General features: G+C 53.5%; 1 protein-coding gene across 2 annotated transcripts in view; it reads right to left on the reverse strand.

Annotated features, from left to right (window-relative positions):
• Positions 1 to 15,954, reverse strand: part of AAK1 (AP2 associated kinase 1) — a 45,379-nt gene that overhangs the window by 9,103 nt on the left and 20,322 nt on the right. The window contains exons 4-16 of one of the 2 annotated variants that reach the window (XM_058042339.1): positions 15,410 to 15,552; positions 12,188 to 12,309; positions 10,796 to 10,877; positions 9,235 to 9,367; positions 8,126 to 8,229; positions 7,123 to 7,202; positions 6,299 to 6,453; positions 5,940 to 6,220; positions 5,560 to 5,760; positions 4,745 to 4,965; positions 4,390 to 4,547; positions 3,585 to 3,692; positions 1,991 to 2,086 (exon numbers count right to left, since the gene is read on the reverse strand). In XM_058042339.1, coding sequence (XP_057898322.1) covers positions 1,991 to 2,086; positions 3,585 to 3,692; positions 4,390 to 4,547; positions 4,745 to 4,965; positions 5,560 to 5,760; positions 5,940 to 6,220; positions 6,299 to 6,453; positions 7,123 to 7,202; positions 8,126 to 8,229; positions 9,235 to 9,367; positions 10,796 to 10,877; positions 12,188 to 12,309; positions 15,410 to 15,552 — 1,884 coding nt within the window. Of the gene's footprint in view, positions 1 to 1,990; positions 2,087 to 3,584; positions 3,693 to 4,389; positions 4,548 to 4,744; positions 4,972 to 5,559; positions 5,761 to 5,939; positions 6,221 to 6,298; positions 6,454 to 7,122; positions 7,203 to 8,125; positions 8,230 to 9,234; positions 9,368 to 10,795; positions 10,878 to 12,187; positions 12,310 to 15,409; positions 15,553 to 15,954 lie in introns of both variants that reach the window. The other variant, XM_058042338.1, reaches the window with a different exon arrangement.

Here is a 15,954-nt window from a genome sequence, read left to right on the forward strand (position 1 = left end):
TGGTCTGCTGGCTTTGCTGCTTTAAATCATCACACCCCCACCTCATCCTCCCAGTAAATACAGCCATAAATCCATCAGTTCCCACATGAGCAGTTGCCCTTTTGCATCTCCCCAGCTCAAGATGCAAACTCAGATCATTAGTGCACACCCACAGCTGCTGTGCATGCCTAATTGAGCATGTGCAATTACTTTATCTCAATGTGTCATCTTGGTGCAAATAAATCCTCAGCAGCAATACAGTTGTTTATTGCAGCTGCTCTAAACACCCAGGCAGAGCTGGGCACCCAGTTATCTCCTCAGAATTTATGGGCTGGAGTAGAGTTATGGTGATTAAAAACACCTCATCCAGTGAGCTGCTCCCAAAAAAATGAAATACCCTCCCTGCATCAGTCAGTGACCCACAGGGAGCTGCCCTGACCAACAGCCTGGATCAGGCAGTGCTGAAGCCTGAAATAAGCTCATTAAGAACAACTTGGCTCATTTTCCTGCCCATACACAAGGAAATATGTTTTCAGCATGAATATTTAATTCTCCCTTGTTTTAACAGATGTTTTGCCATATTTTTACATCCCTCTTGCCAGCTCCTCTTCCTGGTTACAATTCCATTAACCGCAGCCATTACCCAGGGAGGAAGAGGAGGGACACAGTGACACCACCCCTGCACCTGTGCCCTGCAAGGTGTGGCAGGCACTCAGGTGATGCCACCTGCACCTCCAGGTGCCAAGGGCAGGTGGTTTGTGCCTGAGCTGAGCTTTAGCCAGGTGAAAACCTGAGCTCAGCTCCACGAGTTTGATCCTTTCTGCTGAATTTACAAACAGACCCTCTCAGTTTCCAAGCCAAGGAAACTCTGCAGCCCCAGGCCTTGGAAATATTCAAGAACAAACACGTGAAATTGTCTTTCTTGGGTCCTCCAAAGCAGCAGTGACCCAGAGCTGGGCTGAGGATGAGGACGGGAGCTGCAGTTGTGCTCTGGGGCTCACACTGGGACCTGCTCACACCTTCACAGGGAGAGGCTGCAGGATAAAAACATCCCCACATTCCAAATCCCACCGATTTGCAAATGAGCTCCTAAGCCCTTACATAATCTGTGCTAAAAAGTGTTGGCTGCTGCAGTCAGAAATGTGCACAGAAAAGGCTCAGAAGCAGCACTGCAAAGTAAATGAAATAGCACCAACTGCACTGCAAAACCTTGCCAAATCAGAAAAGGTCACATGGAACTTGTGCTTCTCAAGATGCTCAGATCTGCAACAGACTTTGGAAGCCAAAGAAACACTGACTCTTAGAGGAAAGAAAGATTAACAGTAATAAAGCCTACAATTTCATGGTTGGAAGCCATTTGAAAACAGCTTAAGTCAGAAGCAGGTAATGAATCACCTGGGGATTATTTCTCACAGGATTCTGGAATGGTTTGTGTTGGGAGGGACCTTAAATCATCATTCCATCCTACCCCTGCCTTGGCAGGGACACCTCCCACTGTCCCAGGCTGCTCCAGCCCCAGTGCCCAGCCTGGCCTTGGGCACTGCCAGGGATGCAGGGTGGGCACCCTCAGGGAACAATTCCCCATTCCCATCTCCCATCCATCCCTGCCCTCTGGCACTGGGAGCCATTCCCTGGGTCCTGTCCCTCCATCCTTGTCCCCAGCTCTCCTGGACCCCTTTGGGCTCTGAGGTGTCCCTGGAGCCTGCTCTGCTCCAGACTCAACAACTGCAGCTCTCAGCTCTCCCTCCAGGACACTGCTCCAGCCCTGCCATCCCTTTGGGGATGCTGAGCCCCTGAGGACACCCACCCCCATTTCTGAGATCCCCCAGCCCTGCTATGGGAAACCACCCCCAGTGCCAGCAGAGCCTGGCAGTGCCAGCAGAGCCCGGCAGAGCCTGGCAGTGCCCAGCAGTGCCCAGCATTTCAGGTGTGCCCGCTCTCCACAGAGGCAGGAGATGCAGAGGCCAAAACAAAGGGCAGGACTGTCCCCTCCTCCCCCGGCTCGGGTTACCTGGGGTGTCAGATAACGGGAGAGGAGTGAAAGGATCAGGCACAGTCAGCAGAGCAGGGCTAGAGTCCAAGCTCAGAATGTCTTTCGTTTTTTCAGCTGGTAGAGAAGAGGAAAGGAAAGGAAAAGAAAAGAAAAGGCAGAGTGAACAGAGAAAAGGAGAAAGCACAGAACAAAACCCCAGCACAGGCACAGCCACTCACACAGGCACACTCTGACCAAGTGTGCCACTGAAAACAGTAAAAACCCAAACAAAACCACTGTTACCATGCAGCTCTCCAACACAGTTTGACCCACAGATCCCAGAACATTTCCTGGCAGGGAGGAACTGTTATCTGCCTCCACAGCAGCACAAAAGGTGAAAGGTTTCACAAAGGACACACAGTGTGCAATAAAATCTATCCCAGCAGCCAGGCTGGGACAGGCTCCTGTCTCTGGGCAAAGAGAGAAGGGCTCAAGTGCCCAGCCCAGATTCCCAAGGCTCCTTCCCATGCCAAGCCCAGCACTGGGAAACCAAGGGGCACATTTTGAAGACAGACACTGCAGAACTGACCATGGTACAGCACCACAGAGCACACAGATGCTCCTCAGGCTTTGCAGAAGGTATTTTACAGCTCAACGTGGAGCTGCTGCTGCTCAGCATCACCCACACAGGCTGATGGAACAGCAGAAACTGCTCACAGCTGGACAAACCCAGAAAGCAACTCCCCAGGAGCACTCCTGTGTCAGGGACTCCAGCTCCTTAATTCTCTGGTAAGAACCAACACACCAGGCTCAGTTATAAGCTCTCCTAAATCTCCTTTTATAAATAGAAATAAGCACAAATGGATTTGTCACTCCTTGCCCCACAAAGGGTTCTTCAGCCCAGACTCCTCTCACCAAGGGCTGTTTTGTCTCGGTGGGGAGGCACCAGCCAGAAGGAGCATTGTCACCAGGGGAGGGAGGATCCCTGGCTCCTGGAGCTCCTGGAAGCAGCTTCCCACCTGAGCCTGGCAGGTCTGAGCTGCTCCCAGGGAGAACTGATGCTGAAGGAGTGGAAATGAGCAGCAGCACTCACCAGGGGTCACTGGCATAGAAGGGGCTGCTCACAGCAAAACCCCGGGACACAAGGACCAAAGGAGAACCAGACAAGGCCCCACAGGCAGAGAAACTCCTCAGAGCAGCCAAGGTGGAGCCACACAGCCCAGCCAGGGCAGAAATCACTGCCTCCATCACTGCCCGTGTCAGTTATGGGGCTGTTCTCTCCTCTCACCCTGCAGCAGAGGTGTGACCCTTGTGTCTCTGCTCCTCCACACAGAGCAGCAGCTCTGACCAGCACCTCCCAGCACACGGCAGGCTCTGCTCCTTGTTATGAGCTCCATGGAACTTCCACACACTAAGGAGCTTCCTTGGCAACTCGGGGCTCAGTTTCTTCCCTCACCACAAGCCCCACCTCTGTCTCCCCACAGTCTCTGCCACCCAGCTGTGACATTCCCCCCTCTCCTCAAGTGCCAGCCCCGTTCCCTGCAGCTCTCAGTGCCCATACACTCTGTTTGCAGCATTTTCCTTCCCTTTCAAGGAGGTTCTGGCCAGGAGCTGCCCATGCTCCCAGACTCACCTGGCCCAGCAGGGAAGGAGGAGCCACCGAAGGCATCCGTGGGGGCTGCGGGCTGGAACCCTGGCAGCAGGTTCTCTGTGGAGCTGCCTGCCTTTTCTGGAGCCTTCCCTGCAAAGCACACCCACAGTTAGGGGGGAACCTCGATTCTGAAACTTCTGTTCTATTCTGACAGCAGGCTGCTCATCTGTATTTCCAGGACACTGCTCCACTCAAGGCCCTTGCTGCAGAGGAAGCAGAGTTTAAACTGCAGCTCCCACAGGCACCTGAGTACCAGTCAAAGCAGCTGGTACCTCTGCCTTGGAGGCACCACAGAACTGCCACCAGAAAGCACGTGGAAGGATTTAGCCAGAGGGTTGTAACAATATGGGGCACCCAAGCAGTGCCTGCCCAAAACCACCCCAAATCCCTGAGCATTCCCAAAACCATCCCCAATCCCTGAGCAGTGCCTGCCTAAAACCATCCCCAATCCCTGAGCAGTGCCTGCCCAAAACCATCCCCAATCCTCTGACTAAACCATCCCCAACCCCTGAGCAGTGCCTGCCCAAAACCATCCCCAATCCCTGAACATTCCCTGTCCAAAACCATCCCCAACCCCTGAGCAGTGCCTGTCCAAAACCATCCCCAATCCCTGAGCAGTGCCTGCCTAAAACCATCCCCAATCCCTGAGCAGTGCCTGCCTAAAACCATCCCCAATCCTCTGACTAAACCATCCCCAACCCCTGAGCAGTCCCTGCCCAATCCATCCCCACCCCATGGCACCTTCCCTTCCAGAGCAGGCAGGTGTCACAGCACCCTGGGCACCCACCATCCCCCAGCTTGGCAAAGTCCTTGTTCAGCAGCTCCTCAGCTGTCAGCTTGGAGAAGTTGTCATCATCAAAGGGGTTCCACGTGGACACGTCAGGGGGGTTGTAGACGTTCTGCTGCGAGGTCCTTGGCGAGCCCGAGGGCGTGGTGGAAGCAGATCTGGATGGGGTCACCCCAAACAAGAGCCATTAACCCACCTGAAACCAAGAGCTGACCCCCAAAAGCCCTGGCACCTACTCGACGTGCTGAGGCTGCCCCCCAGGCCCTGGCACCTACTCAGACGAGCTGAGGCTGCCCCCCAGGCCCTGGCACCTACTCAGACGTGCTGAAGCTGACCCCCCGGCCCTGGCACGTACTTGGACTTGTTGAGGCTGGCCTCAGCAGCCGCAGCCTGCAGCAGCTGGGTGGATTTGCTGGCGGGCACGCCGAACACGGCGCTGTGGGTGACGTCGCTGAGGATGCGGCGGTGCCCCGCGCGCTGCGCCTTGGGCGACGAGGGCGGCGTCAGGGAGCCCAGCTTCTGCCCCTGCCCCTGGGCCTGCTGCTGCTGCTGCTGCTGCTGCCTCTGAGCCTGCACCTGCGCCTGCCGGGGGAGGAAAGCACAGGGACCTCGCTCAGAACGGCAGCCAGGGGAGAAAACAGCTCCTGGTGGAGCACACGGTGTGCCAGCCATGGACTGGGCAGAAAACAGCACCCAGTGTCCAGGTCATGGACTGGGCAGAAAACAGCACCCAGCATCCCATGCATGGACTGGGGAGAAAACAGCACCCAGTGTCCAGGTCATGGACTGGGGAGAAAACAGCACCCAACATCCCAATCATGGACTGGAGAGAAAACAGCACCCAGTGTCCAGGTCATGGACTGGGCAGAAAACAGCACCCAGCATGCCAGCCACGGACTGGGGATGGCCCAGAGAGGAAAAACCAGACAAACAAAGGGATTTGCTGCTCTGCAGTGTTGCAGGATTACTGCACAGGCAGAGTCTCTCCCCTTTCTGTGGTGCAGCTCTGGAGGTAAAGCCTCCATTAGGGCTTGGCAAAGGCTGGCTGGGCTCAAGCCTGCTCAGGGTAGAGAGGCTGAGACACAGAGCAGAGGTGGAAGGGCTCAGAGCAGCACTCAGGAGCTGGCAGAGGAGCAGCTGTACCCAAGTCCCAGGGCCCCAAGGTCTCACCCCCTGCTCCTGTGGCTGTGCTGGGGGTGCTGAGCCAGGCTGGGCCTGGGGCTGCTGCTTCTGCTGAGCTGCTGCTGCTGTGGTCTTCTGCTGCATAGCTGCCTGCTGGGCCAGCAGCTGCTGCTGCTGCTGCTGCTGCTGGTAGTAGTTCTGCATCAGCTGCTGCTGCTGCGCGGGCGCTCCTTGCTGCATCACTGGGAACTGGGGAACAATTGCTGCTTGAGAGGCTGCAGGTGTGAAGGACCTAGAGCAAACCCTGCTAGAGGACTGGGGACACACGGGAAATGCCCAAAAGCTGCACCCAGTCCCCCCAAAAGAGCAGGAAACACAGAGCTACAGCCCTGCAGACACAGATGTGAGAAACCTGCTGCACCACCCACCTGCTGAGCCTGCATCATCTGTGGCTGCTGCTGCTGCTGGAAGAAGGCAGCCTGCTGCTGCTGCTGCTGCTGCTGCTGCTGCAGGAGCTGCTGCTTCAGGAAAAGCTGCTGCTGCTGATGCTGAGGGGTGGCCTGGGGCTGTGTGGAGGGCACCTGGGGCTGTGCCTGGGGCGCTGCTGCTGCTGGCTTGGCCTGGGGCTGGGCTGGAGGCTGCTGGGGGGCTGCTTTGGCCTGGGGCGTGCTGGAGGGCTGGGCACTGCCCAGGGCAGCCGGGCCTGCAGCTGGCACAAGAAGCAAAGGCAGGGTTAGGGCAGTGCCCGAGGCACACGGGGCAGGGAGCACACAGACACGTGGCTCACCCTGGGGCTGAAGGGCTGCCTGGGCTGTGGCTCTCTTCCTGGGCGTCAGGGCTGGCTGGATGGGCAGAATGCCAGGGTTGGGCTGGGTCTGTCCTGCCTTAGGTCTCTGCCGGGGTGCTATGGACGTTTCTGTCGTGGGGATGGGGTCTGTGAGCCTGCACAGGAAGGAGGAGAGGGAAGGGCAGTGAGCACAGACACACAGAACACACAGCAGGGGCGAACACTCGCCCACACCTCAGCTGGGTGGGAGTGACAAAGGTGAAACACTCGTGGGCACCCAGGCACAGGGAAAGGCCCTGCATGCATTCACCACAATTAACCCAACACTGTCCTTCTGCCTTCTCTGCCACTCGTGGCATCCTCTGCTGGAGGACAGCTGGGACTTGTCAAAACCACTCAACTTATACCCAACTATTTCCTACAACATATTGCTTGAAAGCACCCAGACTTCTGAATGAGCACATGAAGGACACAGATCAGCTCATGAGCAGCTGGTACCTTTGGGCAGAGCTGTCTGAACTGCCATCTCTGGGTGCACTTTAACTTTGGTACATCCAGCCCAGAACCACTGAACTCTCCTGATCTCTGCTCAGGGTTCACTGAGCTCCGAAAATGCACAGCAAGAGAGAGGAGCAGCCGTGCCCCCAGCCCTCTGTGGTTTAGAGATACCAAACTGATAACTAATGAACCTGATATCAGATTGTTTCTGAGTCAGGGAGAGTAACTGGGCAACTGAAGTCCCCAAGGAAGCTGAATCCACCTTTGCTAATAACCAGCAGAGACAACAGGCAAGAAAAGAAGGAGTAAAAAGCAGGTGGGGTTACCTGGCCTTTGGTTGACTCTTCTTTGCAGCAGCTTCACTTGCTTTAACTGGGTCTGGCAGTTTAGCAGGGATTGGAGAGTTCTGCAGAACCCAAAAATGCCCAATTTGGTATTTCGAGGGCAGAAAACAGAGTCAGAAATAATGTGCAAAAACATCACAATAAAACAGAGAGAACTGGGGATTCCCAAAGCAATTACTCCTCATGTGGACACACAACAAACACCACCACAAAAGGTTCGTGTCATGGGGAGACAGGAGCTTGGGGGAGTCTTTACAAGGGAACAAAAGAGGGCTCGGCTTTTTGACCACTGAACATGGAATATGAACATAAAGCTCCACAGCACCAATTTTTAAAAGACATGTCCTTTTTAAGACATTTCTATAAGACTGTCAGACGACAGTAGTGACAAAATTTATTAATGATGCTATAAAACCACAGGCATAATAGAAGCCAAACTACCTCTTATTTATAAAGACCATAAATAAGCATGTGAACATAGGGGGAAAACCCTAATTTCTATTTATGAAAAAACAACAAAATAAAATGTCTGTCACAGTGTCCATAACAGTGTAAGAAAATAACTGTCCACTCAATTTCCCAGCTGAAGTCTCTGAAGACACAGCAAGAAGGGGCAGATGGAGTTCCAATGCCAAGTCCCAGAACTGCTGCTCAAACCCAAGTGCAGGCCAAATTACACAGGCTATGATGAGAGTGCCTGGAAATGAAATTGCTTTCCCAAGCACGGCCTAATTTTCCATGTTCACATGCACAAGATCTCTTGCTTGGCCTCACACTGGTGACTGGGTGAGGAGGTAAATCAGGGACAAACAGAATGAGAAGCCCTGACTTCTGACCCAAAAAATCCAACCCAAACCGTGCTGTTACAAACAGGACCCTGCTGATGACAGGACTGGGACCAACCAAGAGGACAGAGGAAAGTGCTCAGTGTCCATCAGCTGCCCCCAGCCCCTCCCAGAGCCCCCTCAGGCCTCCCCCTGCCCACCTGCACATTCTGCACTGGGCACTCCTTCTTGGCCAGCTTGAATGCAAAGTAGGAGACCTGATAAATGTCAGGTCTCTTATCAGGGTCTGGCTCGAGCATGTAGCCTGGAGGAGATGGAGAAGCAGAGATCAGAGCAGCAGCACACACAGAGGGCAGCACATCACTGATACCACAGAGGAATTTTCTGTGCTCAGGGTGGGCAGCCCTGGCAGAGGTGCCCACAGACAGCAGCTGTGGCTGCCCCTGGAGCCCTGGCAGTGCCCAGGGCCAGGCTGGAATAACCTGGGACAGTGGCAGGTGTTCCTGCCATGGCAGGGGTGGCACTGGGTGGGCTTTGAGCTCCCTCCCACCCACCCAACTCCACATTTGGTACAACCAGGAGCTAACAGAGTCCTGCCTCCTTCAGAACAGGGCAGCACACCCAGCACGGACCAGGACACATCTCCCACCACAGCTGGGACCCCCAAAACCCTGGGGCAGGGAGGGGAAATGCTGCCTGGCCAGGGAACAGGAACAGCTCTGGGTGGGACTGGGCACTTGCAGGGGAAGCACAGGAAAAGGGTTGATCCTGGAGTGCCAGCAGGGCAGGGAGACAGGGCAGCCACTGCAGACAGCCCTCAGAGCAAGGAAAATACCAGCCTGCTCTGCAAACACATCCAGCTCTGTGTGAGTCAAGACTGTGGCTAGGGAAAGGGAAAAAATCAAAAGCTGTGCTGGAAACAAGAGAGCTGCCCCAGCTTTGCCAAGAGTAGTGCATTGTACACTTAATTACACATTCACTCCAGTCAGTGGGATATTTATAAATCATTTCAGTTCTGTTTCCCAGTTCACAGGAGATGAATTCTTATCACTAGCCTAAGCCACTGTGGTCTTTTCAGTTCCTTATCCAAACAGATTTATTACAGCAGAAATACGTTTCTGCATAAATGGGCTGATTGTGCAGGGCTCACAGCAAACAGCTGTGTGTGCTCCTGCCCTTCCACTGGCTCACTCCAGCCTGGCCAGACTGAAATCTCTGTCAGGATCACTCCCAAAGCAGTCCCAGGTCCCTTTAAGCCCCCTGTGTGCAGGGAAGCCCCTGGAAAGGACAGAGCCCTGCAGGCACTCACGGATGAGGCAGTGCATGTCCTGCGAGTGCCTCGAGTTGTCTGGGATGGTGAAGTTGCCATCACAAATGGCCACCTGGCTCTCCCCAAAGGGCAAGGTGAAGTAGCACAGCTTGTACAGCAAGCAGCCCAGGGCCTGCAGAGAGAGAACAGGGCAGGGATCACACGTGATGTCCATCACCACACGACCCCGAGGGTCACCGAACAGGCAAAGCCTCTCTGCCACGCTCTGGGAGGAAAGAGCAAAGCAACAGCACAAACAAATGGCAACCATCATCATTAATGCACCCATTGTGACAAAGAGAAACCCAAACTGTTTCCAAGATTAAGTCCAAACAACCTTTCAGCTGCTATAAATAAATGCCAGGGAAGTACAGCTCATTCTGCAGGCTGCCAGGTTCTGCCACCCTTCCCTCCACTGCCACGCTGCTTTTGGCACCAAGAGCCACCACCTATTGCAAAAGAAAAACGTTTTTGCACAAAGGGCTAATTATGAAACACTCCCACCACCTCAGAGCGGGGAGCAGGAAACATTTCCTCATCCTAAGAAACTCCCCATCAGCTCATCTCTCTTGTCACAGGATTTCACAATGAAACTGCAGGCTGGCTTAAACAACCTGGACAGGATTTCAGGGGAAGGGAGGCTCCCAGCAGGACAAGCACTGGAACAGGCCTGGAAGCTGAGGCCCCACCACCAAACAATGCTCCAAGTGTCACTGGAACCCAGCTCCTGCCATGCCAGGAACAGCAGAGCCTTTGGATCTCCCCTTTCCAGCCTGCCCCAGGAGGGAGTGCAGATGCTGGTCCTGCTCTGGCTGCCTCGGGGCCCTGTCCTTTCCCCTGGCACACAGTGACCCTGCCCAGGGCAGGGCTGAGGGGAATTCAGCAATTCTCCCTCTTGTAGATGCAGAACTACTGAACGTAGATCAAAACTCTGTTTTTCTGCTTCTACCATGTTACCTCCTAGCTCAGGGCTCCAAAAAACACAAAAATGCTCTCAGTAAGCATCTTAAACACTTTTAAGCACAGGTGATGAACTGCCACTGCAAACAGCACAGACTGTTTCTCACCTGTGTCCCCCCAAAGGAGAGCAGGTGAGCCAGGAATGGATCCCACCACAGCTGGATTCTGTTCCCACCACGAAGAAGGAGCATGGCAGGATTGCCCTGATCACCAGGAGACAGTGCAGAGTTTGGCCTTTGGCCAGTCTGGCACCTCAGCCCTGTGTTACACAGACCAGCACACTGCTGCTGCTGGGCCAGGGCCATTTCATCAGCTTCCCACTCAATTCTGAGCAGAACTTTGATTCCACACACCAACAACCTGGTGCCACAACACCCTGATTTATGATACAGAATCAGGTTTGCCCCACTGAGCCCTGGAGTTTGATCCATCTCTCAATTCAAAGCACACAGGAGGAGCACACATGTCTGCTGCAGCAGGAGCTCATCACACATCACCAGAGCAATTCTGCATTCAGGAACTGCCCAGGCTCCCAGAAAAGCAGGCCAGCCCTGTTTCCCTGCCCTGGCAGTGCAAGGATGCCCAGGGCTTCCATACTCACCCAAATGTCTGCTTTTGTAGTGATGAGTTTGCCACTGTACAGGTTCACCATCTCTGGGGCTCTGTAGGACAACGTTGTGTACCTGCAGGGGAAGGAGGGTCGGGGGTTCAAAGGGGGGATAAGCAGGTTTGTCACACTCCCAAACAACCCAAAATTCACTTTTCCCCTATTCTTTACAAAGAAAGGGATGCTAAAGATTATCTACTGGAAAAATGTTCTAAGAGCATCACCTGCTACACACCTCAAACAGTGAAACACCCCTCAAAGTGCCCTGGGCAGCCAGAACAGTAACCACAGTCCTCTCTAAAGCACAGAATTAAATAACAACCACAGTCCTCTCTAAAGCACAGAATTCACCACAAAATGTGCAGCCATTTCAAGAACAGAACCATCCAAGGATTCAAAGCATTAACAAGGTCAGTAACCAAATGTCCTCTGCAATGCCCTCACTGCAGGGCTGTATCACAGAGATTGTAACTGGATATGTGGCTCCCAAAAATGAGATTTCCACACCAGGAGCCCTGCTCAGAGCCACTGTGGAAGGGATGGGTCAACTGTGTGCCTCAAACCACAGTGAGAATCTGCCTCATCTTAACAGATCACAAAAACAGGAAAGCTGCAAACTGCTCCAGAGATGATGAGGCTCCTCTCTCTAATGAGATTTCCTGCCAGCAGGTCTGTCATTGCTCCTGCTGCTCACCTGAGCACAGGAAAGCATTGCCAAAGGCAAAGGTTTTGTAGGCTTAGGTGTACAAGTAGGGCACTCCAGGGGACTGCAATGCTGGATTAGGAGCACTCTCAGAACTGCACTCAAACAAACCTAGGAAATCCAGGAGGTGTAGCTGAATCCCAGCAAAAAAGAGACATCTGTACCCATTTTAACTGGATTAGCAGGAGTGATGTTAGAACTACAGCAAGGCCAAGGAGCTGGAGCGTGCTCCACCCCTGGCCCAGGGCTCCTGAACTGCAGGTGAACCCCTCTTACAAAGGGGCACCAGAGATGCTGCCAGGACAGCTGGCAGGGCTGGGGCAGGAGGAGGAGCTGGCACTGCCCAGATCGGCCCAGATCCGTGGGGATGGGACTGTGCCAGCCCAGCCTGGGGCTCAGAGAAGCCAAGGAGATGAAGGACAGACAGCCTGACCCTGCTCAGGACAGAGCAGGTCGCTGCCTCGCCGAGGAGGGGCTGCTGCTCTGCACTAATCTCAGCTCCAAAGCAATTACATCGAGCTCAGTTTATTGTTTCACCTTCCCCTGGGCACTCACTCACCTGCAGCAGACACTGCCATGCAGCACAGCCAATCTGCTGCACCAGGCTGAGCAAAACCACCCCAGCACGAGGGAAATCACCCTGGAAACACAAATACTGGGCTGGACAGGCACAGCACACTTACTTCTTGATCTCCTCCTCCACTGCATTCACCCCCTCTGTCTGGGGGTTCTGGAATTTGTTGGTAGCACTCCCAAAGTCACACAGGACGTAGTGGCCACGGTCATGCAGCAGGATGTTTTCAACCTGGAGCATCACAGACAGACACAGAATCACTCAGACAAAAGAATATTCAGGGTTTGGCTTTTTTTTTTCAGATGAGTCAAGGTTTTAAGTGCCTGAAGACATATCAGACATCTCTGACACTGAAGTCTAAAAGTGACAGCAAAGAAAACAGGCATCAAAACTGTCACATCTCCTAAAATAGACATCAAATCATGGAGGCACAGCTGTAACACTGCCTTCCATGCTGCCACCCCTCCCTTCTCCTCCTGCAAGCACATTTCCCTGTCTCTGTAAGGCTCCAGCGTCCCAGTGCCTTTGGAGCTGAAGGCTCCTGAGCTGCTGTGGCCCTGGTCAGGCACCTGAACTGGAGACAGGAAACCCAAACTGCTCCAGATTCACAGAGGCTGTAACTCCTCACAGTCCATGGGGCAGGCAAACAACACACGCTTCCATGTTTATGAAATTAAAACACATCTCCAGGTCTTTGTCTGCATCTCACCTGTCCCTGAGGGTCCCATTCAAAACAAACCTCAGCTCATGCTCACATTTATTCACCTGTTCTCAGAGTCTGCTGGGTGCCCAAATCCCCGAACAGGGGCTGAGACCCCTTTCTTTCAAACATTATTTGGTACCTTCAATCAGGCAACAGAAACCAATAAAATCAGCAGAAACCTTCCCCTGTGCATTAACAAAACTCTACCTTGCACCCACCCAAGGAAATTGCCTGTTCCAACACTGACTGTAAATGTGTGAAACCCTGTGCTCAGATCTTGGCTTTGGCAGAGCATCCCTGTGTTCCAGCTCCTCATCTGTGCAGCAGCACTAACAGCATGTTCTCTGGAGGGAACACACCATTTTTCATGTCTTTATCTTCAATCAGTGTCAAACGCTCAGATACAACAACGAGATAAAACATGCTGCTCATAGAGCTCAAAATAAATAAAAAATCCCCACATGAGCGTTTGCTAACAAAACCCTTTGGAAGCAGAGCTCCCCATCAAGGATGGTCTTTACAAGAAGGAAAGAAAAAGAAGGAGTCAGCATTTTAAGCATCAGAAAATGCAGCCAAATTAGAGCAGCTGGGGGGGAGAAGGCTGGCTTGAACCCAAGGGTTAAACACGCCCCTTCCCCCTGTGCCATCCATCTGCTCTGAATAAAGCCTGCACACAGATGTTCTCCCCAGCACAGCAACGCTGGCCCTGCTATTCCCTGCTATTCCCTGCAAGCACTCCTCCAACACTTCCCCAGGAGCCCTCCCCCTGTATCTGCCTGAGCAGGCTGATTCCTCATCAAACACCCTGGAAGGTTTGTCACACATCAGCACAGGACCATCCAGCAACCAGGTGTGATCAGCAAAATCCAGGAGAAGGAAAAAAAAATAAACACAGCAAAAGGAATCACTGCCACCACTGCCAGGCCAGAGAAACGTGGCTTTAAAAGGAGCATGAAGGTGTCTTCTTGTGGTGAAACACTCAGAAAGGTGCAGCCCTGAGCACACCCAGGGGGGACACAGGATCCTCACTCCAGAAATGCTGGGTGAAGGTTGCTGTCCCCAGCTGGGGACTGTGCCAACAGGAGGCTGCTCTGCTCTGCTCTGGGTTAATTCAAAATCAGAGCCAGGGCCAGTGAAGCTGCTCCAGCTGCACTGGTGTGAATGGCTGAGAGCTCATTCACAGCCTCCCTGCTGCTGGCAGCAGCCTCCAGCTCCAGGGCAGCATCAAAGAGCTGCAAGGCAAAAAAGGGCTCCAGCTGCCTGCAAACCAACATCTGCCCCTCTTCAGCAGGGTGATATTCACCCCAAGAAAACATCCACGTGTCCCTCCTGACGCCCAGAACTTGTCCTGAACTTCTCTGGCCCTTCATCTCTCCTGGCTTTGCAACTGCCCCTTGACAGTGTTCCATTTTAACACAAATAAAGTCAAAATATATATAAATATTAATTCTGTGTTAGTGCTTAGATCCCCAGAGGTCACCATGACACAAACAATACGCTGCTCAAGCAGAAAACACATCTCCAAGCAGAGAAGAGCCAGCCCTGACTCTGGGCACAGCTTAGCCAGATCAGGCCTTGCAAAACCTGGTGGGCTGGACACCGAGAGCCCATTTCAGCTGCAACTCAGGCAACAGCAACACCACAGATCAACTCACTAATGCAGCACAGATGTCCCAGATTGACTCCCCTATAACACACTGAGTTTGTTCTGTATGAACCCCCAGGGGCTCACCAGAAAGGTGAGGGCAGGGTTAATGTCAGCTGGGGAGGCTCCTGGTCCTCATCCTGCTTTCCTGACCTACACAAACTTTACAGCCTTAAATCCAGGACTGATGGTAAGAAATCACCCCTGGTAACAGACACAGAGCTGCTCCTGTATCCAAAGTGACTGAGAGTGGCATCACTGTCATTTCAGACATGCCACAGCATACCAAACCCCGGGGATGTTTTGCCCTGCTCTACCTGGCTCTCCTTGCTACACGTGGCATGTAAAACAATGGCCAGTGGCACAAACAAACATCTGTGAGGGCTCTGAAAATAGAACCTGCCCCACAGAGGACATCTGAATTTCAAATGCACACAGCAGCCTCCTTGCTGGCTGAGTGTTTCATCCCAGCTCCCTGAGAGCAAAGGGAACATCCTTCTGTTTGCTGGGTTACAGGTGGGGGATTTTCCCCAAGCTGGCCCAGCTCTGCTCCCAGCTAAGCACACAGAATTAACAACACACTTTCATGGTCAGAGCTCCAGAGGCCACTTTCCAAAGCTCCTAAGGATTCCTGCCCCAAGGCCAACACTTCTGAAGCGCTCCTTTTAATCTGGAAACAATTCTGTGAGCTACCTTAAATAAAGCAGCGTTTCAGGCCACCGTGAATAATTCATCAGGTACATCCTGGCACGTGTGCAAGCCACAATTATTCACAAACATTTGTGTTTAAGTAGATCTGTAGATGGCAAACATATGGTAGGCAGCAGTGAGAGGCTCTTTTCTGTTTTTATCTCCCAGCAGAGAGGTGTGCTTGTGCCCACTTCCCCTCATTACCAGCAGCAGAAGCACGGCGGCGTGGGCAGCTGGCAGACAGGCAGGAGGGTGCCAGCAGCTCCCTGCTGCAGCCCTGGGGCAGAGCTCACCTTCAGGTCCCTGTGGATGATGGGGGTCTTGCACTGGTGCAGCCTGGCCACGGCCTCGCAGGTGTCGCAGAAGATCTGCAGGACCTCGCTCTCGGTGAAGCCGCTCTGCAGGCGCTGGTTCATCAGGTTCACCACCTGTCCCCCTGCAGGACGCACAGGGAGGGGAGGGGTGTCAAACCACAGCAGGGAGAGTGAGCTCTGACCATCCCAAACCACAGCAGGGACACCGAGAGGTGGGGTTTCAAACCACAGCAGGGACAGTGAGCTCGGATCATCCCCAATGACAGCAGGGACAGTGAGGGGTGGGGTGACAAACCACAGCAGGGACAGTGAGCTCTGACCATCCCAAACCACAGCAGGGACAGTGAGCTTGGATCATCCCAAACCACAGCAGGGACACTGAGGGGTGGGGTGACAAACCACAGCAGCGACAGTGAGCTTGGATCATCCCCAATGACAGCAGGGACACAGCTCTGACCATCCCAAACCACAGCAGGGACACCGAGAGGCGGGGTTTCAAACCACAGCAGGGACAGTGAGCTCGG

The sequence above is a fragment of the Melospiza georgiana genome, chromosome 31 (genome assembly GCF_028018845.1).
Source record: "Melospiza georgiana isolate bMelGeo1 chromosome 31, bMelGeo1.pri, whole genome shotgun sequence".
NCBI lineage: Eukaryota > Metazoa > Chordata > Aves > Passeriformes > Passerellidae > Melospiza > Melospiza georgiana.